The sequence below is a fragment of the Lytechinus variegatus genome, chromosome 10, assembly GCF_018143015.1.
Source record: "Lytechinus variegatus isolate NC3 chromosome 10, Lvar_3.0, whole genome shotgun sequence".
Classification (NCBI taxonomy): Eukaryota; Metazoa; Echinodermata; class Echinoidea; order Temnopleuroida; family Toxopneustidae; genus Lytechinus; species Lytechinus variegatus.
Genome location: NC_054749.1, coordinates 34,787,870 through 34,811,983, shown reverse-complemented (window position 1 = coordinate 34,811,983; position 24,114 = coordinate 34,787,870). Strand labels below are relative to the sequence as shown.

General features: G+C 37.6%; 3 protein-coding genes across 3 annotated transcripts; 2 read left to right on the top strand and 1 right to left on the bottom strand.

Annotated features, from left to right (window-relative positions):
- Window positions 1-2,060: 2,060 nt before the first annotated feature.
- Window positions 2,061-8,398, top strand: LOC121422499. The gene is made up of 3 exons (XM_041617589.1): window positions 2,061-2,175; window positions 3,687-4,696; window positions 5,136-8,398. The coding sequence occupies exons 2-3, from the start codon at window positions 3,712-3,714 to the stop codon at window positions 5,234-5,236; spliced, it is 1,086 nt and encodes a 361-aa protein (XP_041473523.1). The 5' UTR covers window positions 2,061-2,175; window positions 3,687-3,711; the 3' UTR covers window positions 5,237-8,398.
- A 3,746-nt stretch (window positions 8,399-12,144) lies between these two features.
- LOC121423079 lies at window positions 12,145-18,895 on the top strand. Its single transcript, XM_041618363.1, has 4 exons — window positions 12,145-12,953; window positions 14,357-14,492; window positions 16,558-16,687; window positions 17,779-18,895. The coding sequence occupies exons 1-4, from the start codon at window positions 12,253-12,255 to the stop codon at window positions 17,862-17,864; spliced, it is 1,053 nt and encodes a 350-aa protein (XP_041474297.1). The 5' UTR covers window positions 12,145-12,252; the 3' UTR covers window positions 17,865-18,895.
- LOC121423078 (rhodopsin-like) lies at window positions 18,839-23,396 on the bottom strand. Its single transcript, XM_041618362.1, has 3 exons — window positions 21,887-23,396; window positions 21,123-21,261; window positions 18,839-19,954 (listed from the first exon to the last, which is right to left on the bottom strand). Exons 1-3 carry the CDS (start codon window positions 22,763-22,765, stop codon window positions 18,927-18,929), a joined length of 2,046 nt encoding a protein of 681 aa, XP_041474296.1. The 5' UTR covers window positions 22,766-23,396; the 3' UTR covers window positions 18,839-18,926.
- Window positions 23,397-24,114: the final 718 nt, after the last annotated feature.

The following is a 24,114-nucleotide window of genomic DNA, read 5'->3' as shown; positions in this document are numbered from 1 at the left end:
TTGGATTCTTTCAGTTTGTTGTCTTTACAGTGACACAAGTTTCTTTTAAAAGTTTTTTTTCCAATCTAATGGTGACCTAATTATCTGTTCCCAATACAAAATAGCATCTATTAGTGTTTGATAAATCTGAAGATAGTAGTTTATAGAATTGTTTACTTGAAATATCATGAATATTTTTTATTTGATTTTTTGCTCCTACATCTATCTTGGGAAACTCTAATGAAGGTTTTTTATTGCGGTTGGTGCAAGGTGTTGTATTATTATTTATCCAGATTTTAGGGATAACCTGACGTAATAAAGTGTAATCATCAAATGTTATCTTAGCCATAATTTTCGAATTATGCGGTCAAAATTCATTTCAAAATTTACTTATTTGCTTTAATAGTTCTGTTGCTGTTCCTTTTTAATATGTTCTCTTTTAGCTTTGAATATTCCTTCTTTAGGCAAGAACATTTTTTTTTAACCAAAGTATGGGAGAGCGTGTTCTTTTTTTTCAAATCGTTTCATTATGTGCTACAAAGGTTATCGTGCCTTTGAACAGTGGCATACTGAGGGTGGGGGCTCGGGGTGCTCCCCCCCAAAAAAAAATTAAAAAAAATATCATACCAAGGAAAAAAGGGGAAAGGAAAATAACAGAAAACATAGAAAGTGAAGGATGATTTCATTTTCTGAATATTATGTCAAAATCACGTACAAGATTGGATATTTTAATAAAAAAGTGGAAATTTTTGCTTGCTCGCTTCGCAACGTTTTAATACATTTTACCCGATCTGCCATATCTTGCTCCGTCAAAATTGACTCAATGCACCATTGCCATTGAAAACATGAATCCTTTCCTGTTTGTCCTGTCAAGCACATAATAAAACTTGGTGAAGGATTCAATAACCCCTTGAAAATAGGATTCATGTCTTTTATAGGTACCATAGCATAATTTGTTTCACCTAATAATTATTAAAGGTACCATAACATCATTTTTTTCACATAATAAAAGGATTTGAATAATTGCAAATTTTGCCAATTAATAATGCAAATCTTCTTACTTGGGTTTACAAAAAGTCTCTTCTTTTCTTACTTATGACTGAAAATTGAAAGGTAAAAGAAGTTTATATGAAAAAAAAATAATTCAGGTAAATAAATAAATTTGTAAATGAAATTTGACAGCATAATTCGTAAATCATGGCAAAGATAATGAAAAGATTAAGAGGAAGTCTGCTGATTAGCCAAAAGTCTAATCATCAAATTTCTCACTTCTGCCACTTTGGCGCAAGCCTCTTTTTTTGAACCCCCGACAAAAACGTCGCGTGTTCTCTCAAGCATGAACAAAATTTATTTTTTTAAATGGCATTTCAAGGATAAGATCTTCGAGCATTTATTAACATCAAAATAAAGATATAATAATTCGAAACAAATTTTTTATAGACTTTTCAAAACTGTCCCTTTTTTTGATACGCACTGTATATATAGATTTAGAGCGAGAGTGAAGTAAGTTAAGGTACTAATTTATTTCAGAAAAAATGAGAGTAAAAAGAAAACCCAACAAAGCTAACTTTCTTCCATTTCCTCTCTTCCCTTTTCCTAATCTCCTGGCCCCCCTTTTTTTTCTTTTTGAGGACGTTAGCCGCCGCCCCGCCCGTTTGATAGTCAGGTATTATTACAGATACCATAAATTGGAAGTATCTTTTTGAATATGCAAAGTTATGCATTGAAATTTTCGAAAACATTATTTCCATCAAACATCCATGTCGAGCTTATCACCTTTCTTCCAACCTTCGAATAGGTCTTGCATCATATTGATCCATATTTTTTAGGCAGGCCTACCGTATGTACTTGTATTTTTCTCTTTGTTTTTAGGAATTTCAACTGCTTTTTGTGCTTTGTGTTATTTTTACTATCCAATTTATTTTCAATGAAAAAAAGTAACCCAAATTATACGCAAACCAACATGATGTCCAGTGAACACCTTGCATGCATTGCATTTAGGGTCGGGCACAAAGAGCTTACAATCTTTGGGGTCGGTTGCACAATATACAATGGGCCTATATGGGCGGAGCTTTAGCGAGCAGCATATATAGCAACACAACAGATTTTGTTTCTGGATATCGCGTCGTCGATATGAATGGACTAACTCCGGGCTTAGCCTTGAAATATGACCTTTTTTCGATGGAATGATTTATGGTGAGTTAAATGTTTCATTTTTATGATGATAAGCTATCAAATTTTACATTTCTGTTGTCAATAATTACTAACGAGATTATGAAATTTGTAAATTTAATGGGACAATATTAATCTTGTGCCAAACATGATTAAGCGGGGAAGAGCGGTTGCTAGGGCATGGCTAGCGCGGGCGTTCCGGCTTCATGACGCAATCTGCTTTGTGTTACTTGCTGCGCCGTGTACACGATCTACAAGCATGCATGGTATGGTGAGACTACCACATATCGACCACCTCTTTTGAAACCGACCACCTTGCGCGCGTTAAAATTATTGCGTATGACAAACGATACGCGCGGGAGAGTAGGCGCAGTGTCCATAGAAACGGTAAAAATCGATTTGACGAGAAAAAAGGAAGCAACAAAAAGTATAAATTGAGTAGAATTAATCAAAATTGTATTGACCAGACCCAAACCCCGCTGAAAAACCAAGAAATCCGATAGGAAACGGCTTTAGAACAAATTTCCGTCGTCAATCGTCGAATCATGTACCGGAGCTCGCAATGGAAGTAGTGAGACGATCATTTAGCATGTTGACATCATAGAACTGATTTGGAAGAGTTAAAATTCTTCGCCACCGCGACAAGAATCGGCCGTAAACTTAGTGTATCGCGGGTGGTCGGTTTCAAAAGATGGGTGCAAATGAGCAAATGTAAAATCGTCGTATTCGTTGTTCGTCGATATATACGCGGATCGAATCGGAGTAGCCGTGCGAAACATGGGAATCTGATCTGCTTAATTTTCTGCACAAATGAGACGAAAACTGGGTAAAATTGATGAATATTTTCGCAGATACGATGCTTAGAAGATTAGGTGGTCGATAAGGGGTAGTTCCAACCATACACGGCTAGGAGTTGTGTGATAATATTGATATGAAATAATGAATCTCAAGTCAAGTTCTATCAGTGTTTTGATCAAGAACTGCTGGTTTGATTGTGAAGGCAGTATACTACATATACATGTATCTACCTGATCTAACTTACATCAGACATTGTCAATGCACAATTCTAGTAAAAGAAGATATGCGACAACCAATGCGATACATGGAAAGATGTTCTTTAAAAATCTGACTCAAATTGCCGGGAAAATGATGAATTTCTGGCATTTCATGTGACATCCTCAAAATGCACTCTCCCTTCTCATCAAAATCCCTGAATAGTGTGTAAAGTGAGTGGGTGCGTAGACGAGGGGCTCCATTATGTTGTTCAATCTGAAAATGACTGGCTGAGGGTTTTATTATCATTTATTTCTTTCAAATTTTTATGAGATTTTTGGCAAAGTAAAGGATCATTATCAACTGAATTATTTTATGAAATAAAAAAAATTCATGTTAAGTATTACGTTAAATAATTTAGGTGCACAGACATCCCCCCCCCCCTTCATATTGCAAAAAGATTTAGAATGCTCACAAGTTCTTTTCCACCTATTTTACATCATTCCTCTATTGACCTATTTCTTTTTTTTTTTAACCTGTAGATCTCAACAACACTCGGGTTTGAAGATGGCAGTTTCTTTGGGTGATATCAAAGCTAAGCGCTCCCAAGCCGTTGCTCCAAGGAGTTTGTTTGGTACAGTGATCGAAGTCACAAATGAAGATGACATCCAACATGCCAAATCACTTCCTGTGCCTCAAAGGCATGTCAAGAAGGACAAGCTCACCAACTTCATGGCTCCAGAAGCCAAAGGGTTAATGAAGAAGGAACTGGCAGAGGTGGAGAGGCAGGTCCATAAGGCTAGATTTGCTGAGAATGATCTCAAAGAGGCCTCTCATCTTGCACTCACCTTTCAACCAAACCCTGATACCATTAAGACTGGAATCCCAGACGGCGCACTGACCTTCCAACCAAAAAACAAGTATGCTCCATACAAGCATGATATCAAGCTCCATTCTCGGGACATTTCCCTGACAGAACACTTCAACAAGCCGATGGGACTCGATGCAAACCCAGACTATAATTATGAGCGTTACCGTAGGCCATATACCAATGGTCAATTCCAACAGGCAGGAACTATCCTCGGCAAAGGGGGTGCCTTTCAGAAGCGAGATGATGAGTCAAAGAGCATGCGTGAAACTTTTCCTCCCACCACAAGACGTGTTCGAAAGGCGCCTAGCCCAGGCATTAAGCCAGGACACCGTGCATTCCCTAATGACACAATCCCAGACAATATTCGCTTTCTACACGGGGAGGACCTATGCAAAGAAGTGGCCAAGAGCCCAGAGATTCTGCAGAAGGCCACCACACCTCCATCTAAACGCATCCCCGGTCCGCTAATCACGGCAAAGTTTCCTCCAGTAAAGACCAGCATTCCTTCTGAAACTGATCCAATGTATGCGGCCCTTGGCACCTCCTTGAAGCAGGACATTTTTAATGGAGTACCATACAGTCATTTGAAGAGTCTTTACAAGAGTTCATACACACAGAACATCCATGACAAGTCTGATGAGGCCTTTCCTCCCAAGTTTGCCATACAGAGGAATGCAGACAGTGAGTACAGAATTATTTTAGTCATATAGGGAAACACAATGTTCAGTGTCTTACCCTCAGAAGGCAATCAATTTTGAATGTTATCGTTTGTAGAAATAAAGATCTATTTTAAGTTTCGTAATAAGATTGCATAATATTTGTTAGGATTATTTTTTATATGGCCTAGATAAATTATAGAGATAATTAAAGACATCAGTGTGTTTTAATGTTTTGCATTTTCTGTTTCAGGGAAACACATAGATATGCAATAACATCTGTATTTTTTCATATTTATTTCCTTTCATAGATTTTTTTCTTGCTCATATTTTCATAAAAATAATGTTTTCCGTTAATCTTATCCATTGCTCTCAATCTGTCTTTTCTCATCTCTCCTTTGTGATCAACTCTGTTTTATTATGATTCTTTTTGTAATGCACTTGTTAAATATCTTTCATTGCAGGTAAATGGAACGAGGATGGTGTAATCAGGATGAAGCTTTACAAAGCTTGGGATGCCATGATGGCAGAGAGATTACAGGCCAAGGGAGGTGGAGCATCCTAGATGATACTAGCTGGTAGACCATAGTTACAGACACCTTTTATGTACAGGGTATGGGTTACAGTAGTTTACAGGCTCAGGTCCTTGTCACTTGACATGTACATGTAGGACACTGCCTGTGAACATCATCGTACTGTTGCTTGCATGAGCACAGTTGGGCTAATCAGTGTGCTATGAAAGTAATCTATTTTCAAAAAAGAATCTGTGCCTATATAAAATCAAGTATCATTTATATTTCCACCATTTCTGAAGCTTCAGTGTGTGCATCATGCAGAAATAATGTTCCTTCATTTAAAAAAAAAAAATTCATTTATCATCTGCACAAGTTAAACAGTGGCAGACCGTGACCCGGAGGAGACAATTTGTTGGAGGGGCACTGTATTGTTTGTGAACAATGCTGTGCCCCTCTAATGCTTTGTCTCCTCCGGGTCACGGTCCACCACTGAATTACAAAATAGTTTTGTTGTTCATGCTCATACTGAGGTAGGTCTGTCGCTGCCCCCAACCCCTTCTCCGAACCCCCCCCCCCCGCGCTTCCAAAATTCCCCCAACATCGAGCAGAAGTTAACCTAAAGAAAAACACGAAAGGAAGCAAGTTATAAATATATATTTTTAAAAGAATGGAATGCCTGTATGAGTTGTCGCCTTTCTCTTAAAATTAATTGCTTGAGCACAAAGCACTAAAAGTCACTTTTGCTAAATGCCCCCTCCCTCCCCCCTTCTGCATATATCTTTTGCCATTTTAGAAGTCTTCTGTAGTCTCATCTCCTGGGGGGGTTCAGGGATATTAAAAATAAAGATGCTCGGCGAATGATGATATGTAACAACTTTATACAAGTTTCAGCTTTCAAACTGTATATTTACTTGGATAATTGAGTCCATGCATATTATTGGATTATTTATACAATTTGTTTCCTTTTATATTATTTCTTGTCCTTTCTTTTTGTATAAAATTTTCTGCCTCGATATCCTAATATCATCATAGCCTGTAATATATACATGTGAATGTGATAGGTCTAAAGAGTTATAATTGGTTTGATCCATTGAATGGATAACCATTTGAATTTAAGAGTTATCTACTTTATTCTTTGTCAATCTTTTTCAATCGTCAACCCTGATTGTTGATACCTGGTTACAAACTTCAATGTATCATAGCGAAATTTTTATCTCAGGGCAACTGCTTGTATATTTTCTATCACATGTGTATAGATTAAACAGTGTTTTTAGGGGGAAAATACTATGTAAATAGAAGAGACCATTACAGATTCCAGATTTTTGAGGATTTTCCAAACCAAAGGTAATTTTGCTGTTCATGTTGGTGCATATTTTATATGAATTTTCATTTCCTCATTTTGTAAGTGCTATGTATAAATTCATGTCTTATTTAATTACACCGAGAAATGTAATCATTGGTTTAAATATGTGACAATAATTATGATGATTAAACAATAATATATTTTCTTACTCATATGGGTAGTATAGATCATGTGCTGAGTAATCATTATGATAATTTATTGATTATAATAGTGATATCAAATGAGATTAAGATGCCAAATCCATCAATCTTTATGGTGTATTGGTTCTGATTCTCATCTTCCAATCAGTGGGTCAGGGGTGCAAATCATGCTCCAGACATAAACTTAGTTCACTAAGAAGTCCATCACGTCTGCTCCTCTCAGCACAGGTGAGTAATTAAATGCACAGTAGGATATAAAAAGCTTCATCACCTAGATGTGGCTTAACAGCTGCTAAGCATACATTCGATATATAATTTAACTTGTCAGGTGCAGTAGACTATTGTAATAAGCCTATGTGGGCCCGAAGATCTGTGCTATGGAACATAGACATTATGTAATTGACTGAGATTTTCATGTATTTCTTCTGTGATTGTGAAGGGTCAATGTGCATTTTGGTTATTGAATAAAAAAATGTATGAAGTCAGGGCTGGCACAATAGATACCTTTGTTTCAAACATAATTTTTTTATAGATTGAGCATAGAATCAATAGAAAGTGACAGAATGATTTAAATATTCATCAGATGTGCAGATAGATTACTCTTTTAATAACATCATGTTAAGCAGGGCCTGCTGGTAGAACAATTTTCAGAACTAAAGTGGCTTCCCAAGGTAAAATTTTACACTATAGGCCTATTATTATTATTTATTTTTATTCATTTCAATAGAGTCAGTCTCATTCTTATATGCCCAAGATTGTGTTGGCTTTCTGGAATTATAGTTTACAAACTATTTGAATTGTAAATATTTTGTTAACTTTGTGTCATTCCTTATTGGTTTTGTGGTAGGCACTGCCTGCTCACTGCTGGCATCTTAACACATTTTTGTTTCTATCCCCCCCCCCACCTATAAATAGGAATAGTAATTCATAAGATATTCTTTTAAGTGTAACAGCCATGTCCACAACATTGTATGCCCTCAGTGTTTAATATCAATTTCCATAAATTTGTATGTTACTTTGGTCTGCAAAGCAGATACTTTACATAAATGTTAGATGGAACAAAATTTATTCAGAAACATGTTATTTATTGGAGTAAAACATATGTAGTCATCTTTTTTTTTATAAATTCCTGTTTATTTTTTTACTGGTTTAAAGTATTATCAGCTTAGATCTATTTGACAGTGACTGATTGCATTGTTTTATAATATATTTATTCAACTTTGTTTCTATTATTGTTTTATATGAGAAATGTTGTATAAAATAATTCTATTTTCCCCCTCAGGTATTAATGTTCAACCCATGCATAATTTGAAATTTATTCAATTTTGTCGTCCTCCGTCGATATATTGCATCCACACTTGATCATGAAAAAAATAATGTAATATAGTTATGCTTATCTTGCAGTATTAGTTGAGCTAATCATTTCTTCAGAATTCCCACCTCTGTCACAATATTTTGAAAAGTATTTGGTAGGAAATAAAACATTTTTTATAATAATTATCAGCTCTTGACATGAGTAGTAATTCTCTCGTTCTCCCTCCCCTATTTTTTTTCTTCTCTGTCTCTCTCTCTGCCCTATATGAAATATGTAATGTCAATGTACCAGCATGGTGTGTGTACTGTTATTATGCAATGTATTCCATTTTTATCATTTTAACTACAGTATTATTCTGCTGAATAATAAAAGTGTACATATTTTTGGTACGTAATCTAACTTGAATCAAATGTGTCCTTTGTGGGTGTCTGTTTGCTGTAGCAAAATACACTTGATATTCCGTCGTCAAGTGGAGTACTGAAAAGCCTGAAAACATTTTCCATCGACAAGTTATCAGTTTTTTGTTTCATGAAGCTGTTAATGTTACGAATGACTTTACGCGTCCCTGGTGACCCTTATAAAAAACTAAATCAGGACCAATTCAAATCTGGGGTAAAACATTTAACACGAGAAATGGTCACCAGTCTTTAGTATACATATCAGTGCTGGTACAACTTGCAAACTTTCCTTGAATTTGATTGGCTGAGCAGTACATAGGTCCATGGGTATAGTCAAGATGCTCCTGTCAACTTGCGACCATGGGGGGGGGATTGATAGGGTGCGTTGCCTACATTTTTCTTCTTCTTTTCCTTACTGCGCTACGTGCATTTTTCTTCAAACAAGTGCACACCAATTTACCAATAATGCATGTAGCATTTCCATTTATTTGAAAGCAGGATAAAAGAGCATTGTACATTAAATGCTTTGCTCACGGGCATAGGTGCCGCGGCTGGGGATCGAACCCCGGACATTCTATGTATGGCCAGGCGCCCTAGACCGCTCGGCCACAGCACCCAGTGCATCTGTTTTATGATCGATGCCGTCGCATTTCAAATGTCCATCATTTATTTTCATTATAGATAGGTCCTTATAATATTTGCAAAAATGGAGAAAGGACAAAACTTGACCTAGTTGTGTGCTTTTTTTTGGGGGGGGGGGTTCCTTACAAAGATTTATTCATTTAGATCAGGCAACCTGAAATTGATATAAACCCCTCAAAAAAAGTTTTGCAACTCAGTTTTGGGGGATGATATCTTTTTGGTTAATGAAGTATAAAAGATGAAACTGGTATCATTGGAAAGCTGAATTATTCTTCTTTACAATGACATGCCATTTGCTGTGATTATGTAATCATGGAATATTCAATCACCCTGAACATTGAGAAAAGTCAGAAGTGAAATGTTGCAAAATGCATTGATTTCGAACAAGAGTCTCCATTTCTATAGAATTTCTACCATGCAGGTGACAGTGAATGCACTCGGTCCATCCTCGAAACAATTGGAAATTCGCTATTGGAAACGACGCATTTTGCAACATTTCATTTCTAACATTGCTGCGTATTATCATGCCTGTGTATTTCATGATAACACTAGCATTACAAATGACACATGATTGTAAAGAAGAATAATCATGCTTTCTACAGATATCACTTTTACACATGATGATGGCACTTTAAGAAATTTATTAGCACTCAAACTTGCAGTTTGAGTTGCAGAACTCAAACATGACATGGCAACGAATTTTGCAACATTTCATTTTTTACATTGCTGCATATTTATCATGTCTGTGTATTTCATGATAACACTAGCATTACAAATGACACATGATCGTAAAGAGGAATAATTGTACTTTCCAATGATACCACTTTTACATATGATGATGGCACATTAAGAAATTTATTAGCACTCAGTTGCAGAACTTTTTTGAGGGGTTTATGTTTTCATATAATTGTTCAAATCATATTTACATGTACATGAAATCATTTTGATATGAATCACACTTATTGGAAATGATTAACATGATTAAATTTCACATTATTTCTAAGCTTAAAATATGGCGGGGAAAGGTTCTCTATCACCTTCATGAAAGGACCAACCTCAAAACTATGATTGATCTGAGGCCCGTTGCAGAAAGAGTTGCGTTTAAACGCAAGTCAAAAAATCAATCGCAAGTCAAAAATGCGCGCTGTTGATTGGTTGGAAATCAAGTTACGCATGATTTTTGGAGTTGCGATTGATTGCAACTCTTTCTGCAACGTGCCCCTGGAGTGATTGCCATTCTTTGTGAGATTGGGATCTTTGTCGGCAAAACAAACTTTCAGTGGAATTTCAAGCGTATCAACATATACAGAATGACATTATAATTTGCTTAAACCGTTCTTCATTTTATTTGTAATTTTGTTAATAACTTTGTGAAATAAAACCCTTTGTTAACGATTCAAAATAAGGCATAAATTTCCAAGTGCACTATAAGAACTATTGGTTAGAAGTGTTCCATGAGGGTAATCATGTGTCCAACCGACATTGGACATTTTTTGGGGTATTTTTATTTTTCCAGTGATTAAAATTTTGCCCATTCTAAAGTGATTGCAGCTTATTTTTTAAATCTTACTGGACAATTTTCTTCCCGCATTAGGTAAAATAATGTCCAAAATAGGTTGGACACATAATTACCCTCGGCCTCGTGGTGGTAAAATTTTACCAAATATTTTTTGCAGTGAGACATTACTACTTTTCTTATCTAAAATAGGCCCTTCTGTATTCTTATTTATTAAAAATGGATTAGGCCTATCATAGAGAAATAACAAGAGTCCGTTTCATAAACACAACTATACTGTTATCATTGTTCGCCCGCGCCTTGACGAACAATTTAGTTGTAAGAATGACAGAAAAAAGGGTATAAAAATGTCGGTGGAAGTTTGAAGAAATCCATCAAAGATTTAAAACGCTATCAGAAATTTAGGTTTTTTATTGTAATGTCATAAATTCAATTTTTTTCAGTGGTTCATACTGGTATTTTTTTTATTTTTCCATTAGCGGATTTGAAATGATTTGTCTGTTGATATTCTTAAAGGGGAATGAAACCTTTGGAACAAATATGCTTGTGTAGAAACAGAAAAATCAAAGAATAAGAATAAAGAAAGTTTGAGAAAAATCAGACAAATAATGAGAAAGTTATGAGCATTTGAATATTGCAGTCACTAATGCTATGGAGATCCTCCTATTGGCAATGCGACAAGGATGTGTGATGTCACTGATGAACAACTTTTCCTTTGGTGGACTATAAAATACCCTCAAAATGTCTCTTTTTGCTTTTTCTTATGATGATACAAACTCTTTATCCATGATGTATTCTTAAAAAATATGTATTACATTCCCTCATGTAGAAAGAACACATGATCTATGGATAGATGTGATAAAAGAGGCAATTCAAGTGAAATATATACTAAAGCAATGGGGAGAGTTGTTCACAAGTGACATCACACATCTTTGTCGCATTGCCAATTTGCTATCCCCATAGCATTAGTGATTGCAATATTCAGATGTTCATAACTTTCTCATTATTTGTCCGATTTTTCTCAGACTTTCGTTGATCTGTTTCTTTGATTTTTATGTTTCACACAAGCTATCTTGTTCCAATGGTTTCATTCTCCTTTAAGGTACAAAGAATAAACAATTCTTGTTAAGAAATGACATTTAATTTCTTTATTTTTTTTGTTCCTAAATTATACATGAGGAAGCTGCTTTCATATGACGTAACAGATCAAAAAATATAATTCTAATAATTTTATGATTTTAGATGTATTTTTCGCAAACCTTCGCCATTATTTTTGGTTTTTTTTTTGCTAAACTATTTTTTTTCCAGGTTTAAATGCCCCTTTCAAGCACTGATCTCTCAGTGCTTTCAATAGTAACAGGAAGAATCAATCTGAATTCAGGTGTTCCATTGTAGTGACAATAATGGGCAAAGAATCAACCATTAATTGTTAGCCACTGAAATACCGGGCCTTCAGTTGAAACAAAACTCTAATGCCCGGCTCTAAAGTCACTGAATCCACAGCAAGTTGTTCTGGAACATCCAACGAGTTTGATTGGAAGCATGAAGCCACGCCCCCACATGTGGACAAAGGTCATTGAACCCGGAAAAACAACCATTCGCCGGTACCTCGATTCCACGACTGAAATAGGCCTACATGCTATCAATATTTTATTAATAATTCCACCACCTAACTTAAATAATTTGTCTGGTATGGATGATACGAAACGGAGACTTATCAAGAGTTTATCGAAATTAAAGGCAGACGCCGTGAAAGCTGGATTAACTTTGGACGAAGTTGAACATGTTATGCTTTCGAAATGCAACGACTCTTCAAAACGCGAGCGGCATATCGCTACCCGTGCAGGCCAGTGCTCTGGGGACGACACTGGCGGGTCTACCGCTGGATCTCGACATCCTGCATCATCGGCTCTCACAAAATGTTCCCGTTTTCTGACACCATTACTCGTTTGCTTCGCGGCTCTCCTGTCATGCCTCCATTATTTTGGACATTTGAGCAGTCTGACAGACATTCTAACAGCCAACCCGTGCTTATGGGAAGCAAATGTATTGTTCATGGAGATTTCGAGACCAGTTGAAAAGTGCGATTTTTGTGACGGTCTCACTTCCTTTCCGACGTACCAAGACATTTCCCGCGATGAATTTTTGGACAGACACGCGTACACCAATCGACCGGCCCTTATTCTGGAAGGAGGAACCACAAATTGGAGTGCCCTAGATGTATTCAGCTACAAGTTCTTTCAGAATTTATACCGGGATAACGATAGGGCACTGGAGGCGCAGGAGGACTGCCAGTTCTTTCCATACAAGTCTGGAATCGAATCCTTCCAAGAATTCCTTAACATGTCTGATGACAAAGCCAATTTGAAGGAGGAGCAGTGGTATGTTGGGTGGTATGTGCACGCATTTTAGTTTGATAATCTTTTGTACAGACTGTTTATTGTTAAGTTGTACAAAAGCCATAAATCATTGTAAAAAATCAACCAGTTTAGCTGTGATGATGTGTATGAGAGGATTTTATGTCTTACCGATAATTAATTATCAGATCATTATGAACATGATATTGTAAATACTGTCTAGATTGAGATATATCTCTCACATAATTGTAAGAGAGTTTCACTTTTGTATCTTTGGAATAAACTATAGACCTATTTGATTATCTAGAAAACGTGTATAAAGTGGTTGCAAAACTGAGAAGGTTGCAAATCGGATTTATGACATGGCATGGCATACAAAGTTGATCTGTAGAATGGTTATGCATCTCGATGGTTTCTATCAAATCAAAGCAATAATCGCTCTTGGATGTCAAAAAAGTATTACTACAGTAGGGTCCCCAGCACATCAGGGAAAATGATTTTACTTTTTTTCAGTCAGGGAAAAATCGGGGAATTCGATAAAAAAATACCTCAAATCAGGGAAAATGCCTCAAATGAGAGGTAAAAATCAGGGAATTTGATCAGCCCCAAAGTTGAAAGTACGGTAGTCAGTCAAACTTTTGTTGCATATCAAAGGAACAACCATTGATTGACTAGTTATGGTACTAATAAGTTTTACATTACTGCTTTTATACTGAAAATAAAATCACTGAACCACTTAGAAAACGTGCAAAACTGGGAATGGGTTTACATGATTATCAGGCAATTTTTAAACTTCATCAGGGAATTTTGTTTTCTTGAAAAGCTTGGAACCCTGTATACTGATAATACTGAAAAATGAATTACCTCACATCAATAATTTTAACATTTAATCCTCTTCTGCTAAGCACTATTGGTTATTAAAAACAAATAACCCATTTTTACTATCTTAATGGCAAGTTTTCCTCGCTGGAAAATAAGCAAATTTCCTACCTCTATCGCTAAATAAGCCTTTTGACAGTCAAGCCCCTCAATGTCATTATCCATATATACCCTTGATATTCACGATTGATTGTACAATGCAGTCAATCATGAATATGTTGTACAATGATTGGTAAGCTTTGTGCTCCGAGCCCCAGATAGGCACAAAACAATTTCATTGCAATCATGCAATACCCAATTTCCAGATTTTATACCATTATGTTCAGAATGCTCATGAGCTATCATCTTGAAAATACAAAATATTCTCGCCTAGTTGTCAAGCTCCCTCGCACTGAAGTATTTTTTTCTGAGTAAAGTTTCAGACCCCCATTTTTGGGGGGGAGTTGGGGGCACCCAATTACAAGAGAGGGCAAAGTCCCCGTTAAAAAAAATCCTGATTGGGTGACGGGTCATTGCTTTCACTCTTTGTAATTAGTTTCTTTCCTTGATTGCTTTTTTAGGAGTAACTGCGATACAGTGATCTCAGCTGAGCTTAGGAAACATTACACAATGCCCCACTTTCTTCCTGAAGGTTCTGAGTCGAGTATCACAGACTGGATATTTATTGGTGGACCTGGACTAGGGGCTAACGTCCATGTAAGCATCAAACGCTTTTTCATTGATATGTGGGCTGTGAATAGGCTGTGTGGGAATCCCAATTAAATTCTTGATAGCAATGTATTATTCTATATGCCTGGATTATATATATATATTTCTTGGCAGGCCCAAACTATATTTTGAATGATAATTGGGATGGGAGGGGAACAATATTTTGAGCAAAACTGTACCCTTTCCCTTCTTTGTATACTAAAATTATGCAGAAATGGTAATGAAATCCAACAGAATACATAATTGATTAAATCCTATAACTTTTTAGCATACCTTCATGTGCATGATTTCTAGGAGGTGCTGCCTATGGTGAATAACAATCGAATTCAAACATTGTTGGAAATGTTGGCTATTTCCAAACATCAATTTAACTCTTCTTCCCCATCTCTATCCATCCCCCTTGTTTCTCTCCTCTTTCTCTCTCTCTCTCTTTCTTTTCCTTTCCCTCTTTCTTTCTTTCTTCTTTCTTTCTTTCTTTCTTTCTTTCTTTCTTTCTTTCTTTCTTTCTTTCTTCCTTCCTTCCTTCCTCCCGTCCTTCTTTCTTTCCTCCTCCCACCGGCTACCCCTCTCCCTTTATCACCTATCATCCCTCGTTCTCCCTTTCTTCTAATCCCTTTATGTCTTAAAATATGTTAACTCGAGTTATCTTTATATATTTACCTTTACTCAATTTTCACCTCTCTTTTCTCTATCTGTCATATGCTTGCTAAGTACTTCACTAAAATATTAAAATATTTTCCACCACTAACTTGATGCACTGTAAAAACTGCGGTGTTAAATCTGACAGCAATTGGTGTTAATAGAGGACCATACCCTGAGGTGTTAAAATTACACCCTAGAGATTAAACATAACACCAAAGAGTGTAAATGTAACAACAAAAGGTGTTGTAATAACACCTATAGGTGTAAAACTAACACCACCAATTTAACACCGGTGTAAAATAACTAGTGTGGTCCTCTATGTACACCGGTTAACACCACAGTTTTTTGCTGTGTGTGAAATTGTGAGTAAACCCCATGCAGCCGAACAATTCATTTCTCAATGTTTTCTTTTACTCATCTCAAAAGAGAGCTAATAAAGTGAATTTGAACTTGAAGCATCCCAAGAGTTAATGCACCGGGGGCCTGTTGCAGAAAGAGTTGCAATCAATCGCAACTCTAAAAATCATGCGCAACTTGATTTTCAACCAATCAACAGCGCGCATTTGGGAGTTGCGATTGATTATTTGACTTACGTTTAAACGCAACTCTTCCTGCAACAGACCCCTGCTTATTATTTATTGGTGTGTTTAATTCCAAAGAGACTGCTCACGATCCATAGAGATATATACGAATAAGGTATATCTGTATGTCACAATCAGTTTCACCCTAATCAGTAACTATGTTTTGGCAATAAAAACAATTGTTATAATTGAATAGATCAGTAATGCAGTCATTCTGCCTGTGATTTTGTACGGTTTATACACTGGGTTACACTTCGTAATTCCGAAGGTTCGTAATTCCGATGGTTCTTTATTCCGAAGGTTCGTAATTCCGAAACGCGTAAATTTCCTATACCTCGATGTTCGTTAATCCGAACATTTGTGGCGATATTCCGAAGGTTCGTTAGTCCGAAAACGAAATAAGGTTCGATGTTCCGAAGGTTCGTTCATCCGAAAACGAAATAAGGTTCGTTGCATCGAAGGTTCGTTAGTCCGAAAACGAAATAAGGTTCGTTAATCATTATGTTTTCGGACTGAGTCAGACGGTCCTTCGGAATTACGAACCTCATTTCGTTTTCGGATTACGAACCGTCGGAATTACGAACCTCACTTTGTTTTCTGACTAACGAACCTTCGGAATTGCGAACCTCATTTCGTTATCGGACTTACGAACCTTCGGAAAAACGAACCTTCGGAAAAGCGAACTTTCGGAATATCCGAACCTTCGGAATAACGAAGCATCGGAACTACGAATGTATACACTGACCGTATTTGATTGGCAGACGCCTTTTCACTTCCTCCTGTAACTATGCTTTAATCATTCCCTCACTTGGCTATATTCACCATCTTAGATTGACAGTGTGGACAGACCTTCGTGGCAGGCTCAGATCAGTGGTTCTAAAACATGGACGCTCATCCCTCCACCAGAATGTGAACACGTCTGTCATGAAATCAATGCTACCATGGTCAAAGGGAATGTCAGTAAGTATATTCAATCATGTATTTATTAGAAAACAAGAAAAAAACATGATGATATATTCTTTACATAATCGATATTGTACTTTTATTCTAAGCTTACCCCCACCCTACATAAGTAGCCTCTATTTGTCCACATATATATTTGTTTCCCTTCTGAGTGCTAAGAATATCATTAAGTTTCCCATTCCCCCCCAAAGTAATTCATACAAATCGATTAGAATGCAACAATATCTTTGTAAAAAAAAAAGATATAGGAAAATAACATTAGCATCAACTATATAGACGTTAAGCAAACTTTGAAATTAAATTGAAAATCTACCATTTGTTTTCATTGGTTGTAAGATTAATTAACTGTTAATTTTCATTTGTGTATTCAAGACTTCAGGCAATACCTAAAAAACTGTATATCAACTCACTTCTACTATCAATATGTCCTCGGAAGTGCATTTGAACATTAAATAGAAAATACACTGTAAAATAATAGCACTAATAATTATAATAATCCGCTTTAGCGCTTCAATACATCTTAACAACGTCTCAAAGCGCTTTACAGATATTATTACCCCGGTCATCGGACCCTTGCATGCCCTCATATAATGTATGCACCTTCTTCACTCCCTGGGGAGCATTCCAACAAGATTATCAAGACTCAATTGCTAGGCATATATTCTTTCGCATCCTACCTGGTACCCATTTAACACCTCGGTGGCGACTGGCACATTGTGGATTGACGCGTTGCCAAAGGACGCTAGACCATGGTTGGATTCGAACACACGACCCTCTGATTACAAGGCGAGAGTCAGAACCGCTACACCACGATGCTTACATAAGACTATTATGCATCTACTTATGGGTGGAAGTAATGAACTTACATGGGCCTCTACACAATTTACCAACCATTGCGCATCAGTCATTGCTTCCAACTAAATTTACTTCCGATTGTAGCCATTTTCAATGGCTAGCAAACGCTCTGGTAGACCTCTATGATTTAATAAAAAGTTTCCTAGTATTTCATGAAATAAAATCGTTTTTATTCGAATTGGTGAATAAACACGAGTTACCATGCACTTCATTTATTTGTTCTATCCTTGCAGTCGTGGTTGATACCAATAAATGGTACCACAAAACGGATATCCACCCCGGCGGTATCAGTATCACAATCGGCTCGGAGTATGATTGAATAACCGACTCCAAATCTGTCTGCTGTGAGGTAACGTGGTCTAATAAATAACTCGCCAGACTGTGATTTGCAAGGTGCGGGATTCGAATCCCGTCACATCATCGATGGACTTTGACGAAACGTAGCTCAGAGTAGTAAGTTGCTACCCGATGGAATTGATTCGAACCGTGCAATCCAGTTGCTGGTTTCCGTTTGGTGAAAATTGCTCTAACTAAATGCACTAGATTGGAAGCCCATGATAGTGAAATACTCAATTTCAGTTTCTTATCATGGTGTGGAAGATTGTGAATCGTGTTTCAATGATAACCAGTGGATTTATTTCTTATCAAACTTCATTAAATTTCAAGTTTAGAATTAACGAACGGACCGACTCAATGTTTCGAGCCAAAGGAGAGATGTTGCTTGATTTTGTCTGATTTTCTTTTACAGGATAAACGGAGCTCAAAAAACGGGGTCGTTCGTTGGATGTAATAATTTTCGTAAGAAACCCAACGCAGTGACACAAACAGCTGAATGTAAAGACATTTCACCTTTTAAAAAAGCAACATCATTCGAATAGAAAGGTGATCTTGATAATACTACAGAGATAATCATTTATGTATAACACAGCTACATAATATATAAATATCCTCTATAATCTACCGCGCTGTTTTCATCTCATCCATTGTTTCTGTGCAGATATACTAAAGATATATTTAAAAAGAACAAACTATAATGATCACCGGCTTTTCATGTTTTTTTTGTAAAAGAGAAGTTTTAACAAAGACTGAATGATACAAAATTAATAATTAGTCCGTTTATTCCAAATAAAATTATCAATCCAATTGAAATATACATGTACATCATTTATTTATTGCAAGAATTAAATTTCTTAATTCCCTCCCCAGGAAAATTAGCAATCGAAATGTTATCCAAAGTAGAAGATGGAATTAAGAGTATTTGTACATCATAACTGAAGTCGAATTTTATTCCATAATCCGAATCTAATGAGACGATTAAACAGTACTATTTGTACTAATTTGAAGTATAGATTCAGAATGAGTTCGAATTCTTTAATTCCGACTACGGCTCCTCACAATCTAAGCAAGGAGGAGATGAAGGTCTTGGAGAAGGAAAGAATAGAACAGCGTGGGGATAGGGAGGAGAAGGAGGAAGATAAGAAGGAGGAGAAGGGATGTGATTCTGAGATGGAGGAGAAGAGGATGAGATTCGACTTGGATCGGTCGGAGAAAGTGGAGGGAAAGAAGGAGACGATGCATGTGGGATATAAGCAGGAGAAGAGGAAGGAGGAGGTGAGTCAAAATTTGAAGGAGGGGAGGCGGGGTTTTGAGGAGTAGAGGGGGAAGGAGAAGTTCTACTTGTTGGGGAAGAAGGATTGCGCGAAGTCGGAGAAGGAGGAGGTGGAATTATGTCGAGTTCCATGTTTTCCACCAATACCACTCTATCAGTTTTCTTGCTTTGCCTCTTGCCAACATCCCCGTCTCCTCGTAGGCTAGGTTGTGGAACCGGAGACAACCTAATCAACCCACAACAAGTACAACAAGCAATGTAACACTTGCCGCAATACACGCAGCACCCAAAACTCTTGGTACCACCGCTGCAAGCGAACCTCTCTCTGGTGTGCTTACTGAAAGTCGGATGCAACACCACGTACACTATCGGCTGCAGGCTTGCCGTCAAAATGGCGGCTGTCTCACTCAACTGCGTGGCTACGAAGATAGCGATCCTGCCGAATGGTATGGACAGGTAGATGATCATTTTGGTGATGTAACGCGCACCGAAGTTGAATGTATAAAGGAGAACGATGACGAGGATACTCCGAAGAATCTGCTGATCGTGGTACAGACGGTATTCCTCTGGCGTACGCGTCACCACGACCCCGTCCTTCTTGACGCGCAAGGATTCGCCGCCTCGCTTTCGAAGCTTGCGTCTGATGGCGAAGTAGACGACGGTGATGACGGCCAGGGGGATGATATAGGAGACCACGAAAGAGATGCTCATGGCCACTTTGAAGCTGGATTCGGAAATGTCGAAGGAACCGTTAGTGGTATCAACGCTGTAGAAGACGGGTGCACACACTGCCAGAGATGCTGCATGGAGAAAAATCATGAAATTGAACAAATGTATTATGAGAGCAAGGTCAAGCATACCGTCAGAGGCGTCGATCCTGGGGGGGGGGGCAGGGGGCGATCGCCCCACCAATGAAAATATTGGGGGGCAAACATCATTTTGCCCCCCAATAATTCTGGATATGCATTTAAAAAAACCAAGATTGTAATGTTCAGCAAGCGAGATTGAGATACACAACTCGTTCTTTATTTAAAATCGTGCTCAAAATGTCCGCTTTTCAGATTGGAATATAAAAATTTTCAGCTCGCGCTTCGCGCTCGCGTCATTTCTGTAGCAAAAACCTATACTTTTCATGATTAAATAGGTGAATGTAAATGTCCCGTTTTCAATTCTAAGCCTCAAAAGAACTCCTGCTTCGATTTGCAATCATCTTTTCTTGGATATATATCTTGTTCTTTATCAAAAGCGTCCATTAAACTGTCATTTTTCAGGTCGAAATATCAAAATTTTCAGCTCGCGCTTCGCGCTTGCATCTATTCTTCTTTCAGATACAAATGTTAATCATTGGTACCAAAAATGCTTAGAATATCAAGTTTTCAAGTCAGAATATAAAGAAATTTCAGCTCACTCTCGGCACTCGTACTATCTGTGTAGTGAGATATGTATCCTCCTCATGAGTTACTACAAACAGTCCTAAACAGGCACGCTTTTCCTGTCAGTATACTAAAGAAATCAGCTCGCGCTTCGCGCTCGCATTAATTTGTTGGTGAGATACGTGTCTGTGTCTCATGAGTCATATATATATATATATATATATATATATATATATATATATATATATATATATGTATGTATATATATATACATGTGTGTGGGTGGGTGTTTTGTACGATCGAACGTAACACCTTTGGAACGTTAATGATTTTGCCCCCCCCCCATCTGAAAAATGGATCGACGCCCCTGCATACCGTATATAAGAAATATAAGAATTCCTCGGGATGTTCTCTGAAACCTGGGTCTTAGAAAAAAAAAATAATGGAGAGACGACGGAAAACAGGGAACAAAATATTTGGCCTGTTCTCTCGGTTGTTTGGTCAACAATTTGAAAAAAGGGCTGATGGGTCAATTCTTGAAACCTAATGGCCTATTGCATTGTGAAGCAAATTTATAGATAGAATAGTTTCTTACCAATCCAGACAAGGGCGCATACGCCTGTTGTTATCTTCACTTTAGAATATTTAGCCACTTTCTTCGGATCGACGCTGATAGCAACATAACGATCGATGGATAGAGCCGTTAACATGGAGACATCGCAGTTGGTTATAACCTGTGAGGGAAATAAAACAAATTTTTTTACATCGAAAAGGGACCATTAAGAATTTAGAGATTGAAAACACAAAATATATATTTTTTTTTAAAGAAGAGAATTCATTGTGATCTGTAAAGAATATTCACTACTGCTCGCCCTTTTTCCCTAGAACTAATTCAGGGGGCACGGGTCCGTGCCTTCTTCCAACTGTGGATGTGCCCCCAATTCAATGTCCATAGGAAAGAAGGAAGTGTACTACTCCCTCCCCCCCCCCAACAATGAGTTTCATTTTAATCTTGTTTTTTATCTTTCTCCTTTTTTTTTGGGGGGGGGAGATGTCCACCAATGGAACATTATCTCTGTTATTTTCTTAAACGTCACATGTGGACGTTTCATTTTAGATCATCACTTTTTAAGGCCGTTTTAGGGGTTGTAAATATAAATTGCCAACTAGCCTCAGAGATTCTTTTTACCCCTGCCCCTCTTGTGATGTCCTGACCCGGACCCAGTACTGTTTGCAACTTTTAATTGACAAAGTTTATATACCATGATTTAAAACTGTACTATATAAACTTACATTTTTCATCTACTTATAATCGATGCATCAGTTATGTTCGTAAAAGAGATCAATAGTAGTACTTACGAGACTGATGTAGAGATGTACAGACGATGGTATGAGACTGCTATGAGCAATGTCACGGACCGTCAACACGTAATCATAGACGTCGGTAGCACCGATAACGACGAGGAAGATGAGATGGGTGACGCTCAGATTGGTCATGAAGAGGTTGGAGAACGTCCTCATGTCTTTACGGGCGACGACTGTGTAAACGATGTATATATTAGCGACGAGACCGATGATGATGAGGACCATGAGAATGGGAGACAGAATGCGTTCGAAGTTGACTACCCACTCGCATTCATCGACCGTATAACCTGATCCGCAGGCCGACTCTGATGATGTCGTGGAGTTGATGCCGAGTTCGGTGCCGTTATATGATGATATCGTCGTTGAGATGCTGGACCACAATGTGGTCATTTTCTTCACTGGTTCTTTCGTTGGAGCCATTGTCGTCGCATTGAAATTTGGTGTCTGTATGACAGAATCGTTCACAACAGCCACAGTTGATAAAATAGTCGTTGAGACATTCTTGACAAAATCTGTAATTTCTGGTTTTGCGGTAGTCATACCCGATGTTATGACAGTCGATATCGATTCATTAACTGGTGTTTCAGGTAGGATACCAGTGATTTCATCAACCACATCTGTTTCTACATCTCCTACAAAGGGTATTGCTAAAGCGGTTTCCTGATTACCGGCTATAGTGTCCTGGATGACATCAGTAAGGTTCGGCAATGCTTCGCTGATATTTTGAAGATAACCGGCTATACCTATGTTCTGAAAAGAATCGGTGATGTTTGGAAGATAACCAGATAGGTCTGGAAATGTTTCGGTGATGTTTGGAAAAGAACCAGCCAAACCCTGCATGGAATCGGCCAAGTTTGGCAGAGATTGAGCCATGTTCGGAATACTGTTTGCGACATTCGCTGAAGAATGGCTAGGTTCGGCAGGGGATCGATTTCTTCTATACACTCAATGCTTAAACCTGAATCGTGGGGCCTTCCTCTTGATCCATTATCATGACGGTACAAAATATATTAAGTGAATAATTTATTGATATTATATACTTTGTGCTGTGTCGCTGTGATAACAATCTTATCGATTTTTTTTCTAATTTCAATATGGCTCTCTTCCTGCATGATCTGTATGGGAAGCCAAAGTCACTCTGTCAGTGATGCGATAAAGTGAAATATATGTAGAGAAGAATCATTGTCCCTTGCAATACTGTGTTTGAAAATGGTAAAATGCGAATGAAAATGGGTAATTTTTCTCGCGTACGAGATATTTTTAAGTTGGTACCTGTATAATGTACAGAATGTATATATCGTTCAATCATGTGACATCTGTACAAGATGAAAGATATTTTGAAATAGATCGGTGGTATACTTATGTGTAGTGATTGATGGACATTCAAGACAAGTGGGTGTAAGTATATAGATCTACATTGACAAAACTGAAACAAAGGGGGTGGGGGTATCAGGCTCGTATCAAGGATTTTGCTCCCCGGGGGGCTCGATCTGATTTTTGCGCCCTTGTGTACTTTTCGATAATGGCGCCCCTCCCCCCTAGCAGCGAGGCAAATGTGTCATAATCATAATCACATAAAATATACAATTGGAGACCCCTTTTTTTAAGATGTGTTCATGAAAGAAAGATCCATTTATTTAATGTAATACCACTTTTCAAAAAGAATAATTGCGAGCGCGAAGCGCCAGCATTTTTCTGTTCACTTTATCTAACGACCAGAAAGCACAGAATTTAAAGCTTTTTGGTGTTTTAATTTTTATTTAACCTCTTATAAGAGTAGGCCCTACTAGAGTTATGTGAGCGGGAGCTGTAATTTCTTTACTAGTCGTTTAAGAATATCCTTTAAGGAATATTGATAACCTCTTGGAAATGATGCAATCTCGAAGGGAATTGACTCAATCTCCTCATCAGTGGCTGAGCTAGGGTCTTTCAGCCGGGGGGGAGGGCTTGAAGTTTTGTAGTGAAGCAAGATGACTTTGTTTTGGGGGTAGTCCTACAGAATGAAGTTTCTTAAATACACGATGATGTATCTCACAAGACCTAAATAGATAATGCAAGCACGGGCGTCGCTATGCCTTTTCCACTGGGGAAGGGGGGTGGAGGCCCTTGAATTCCAATATATTTCATTTCCGATTACCGACGTCCTGGAGGTGTTCTGCATTCTCATCAGTCACATTTTATTTCGACATACGCAGGGGCAGATCCAGCTTTCATCAAAAGGA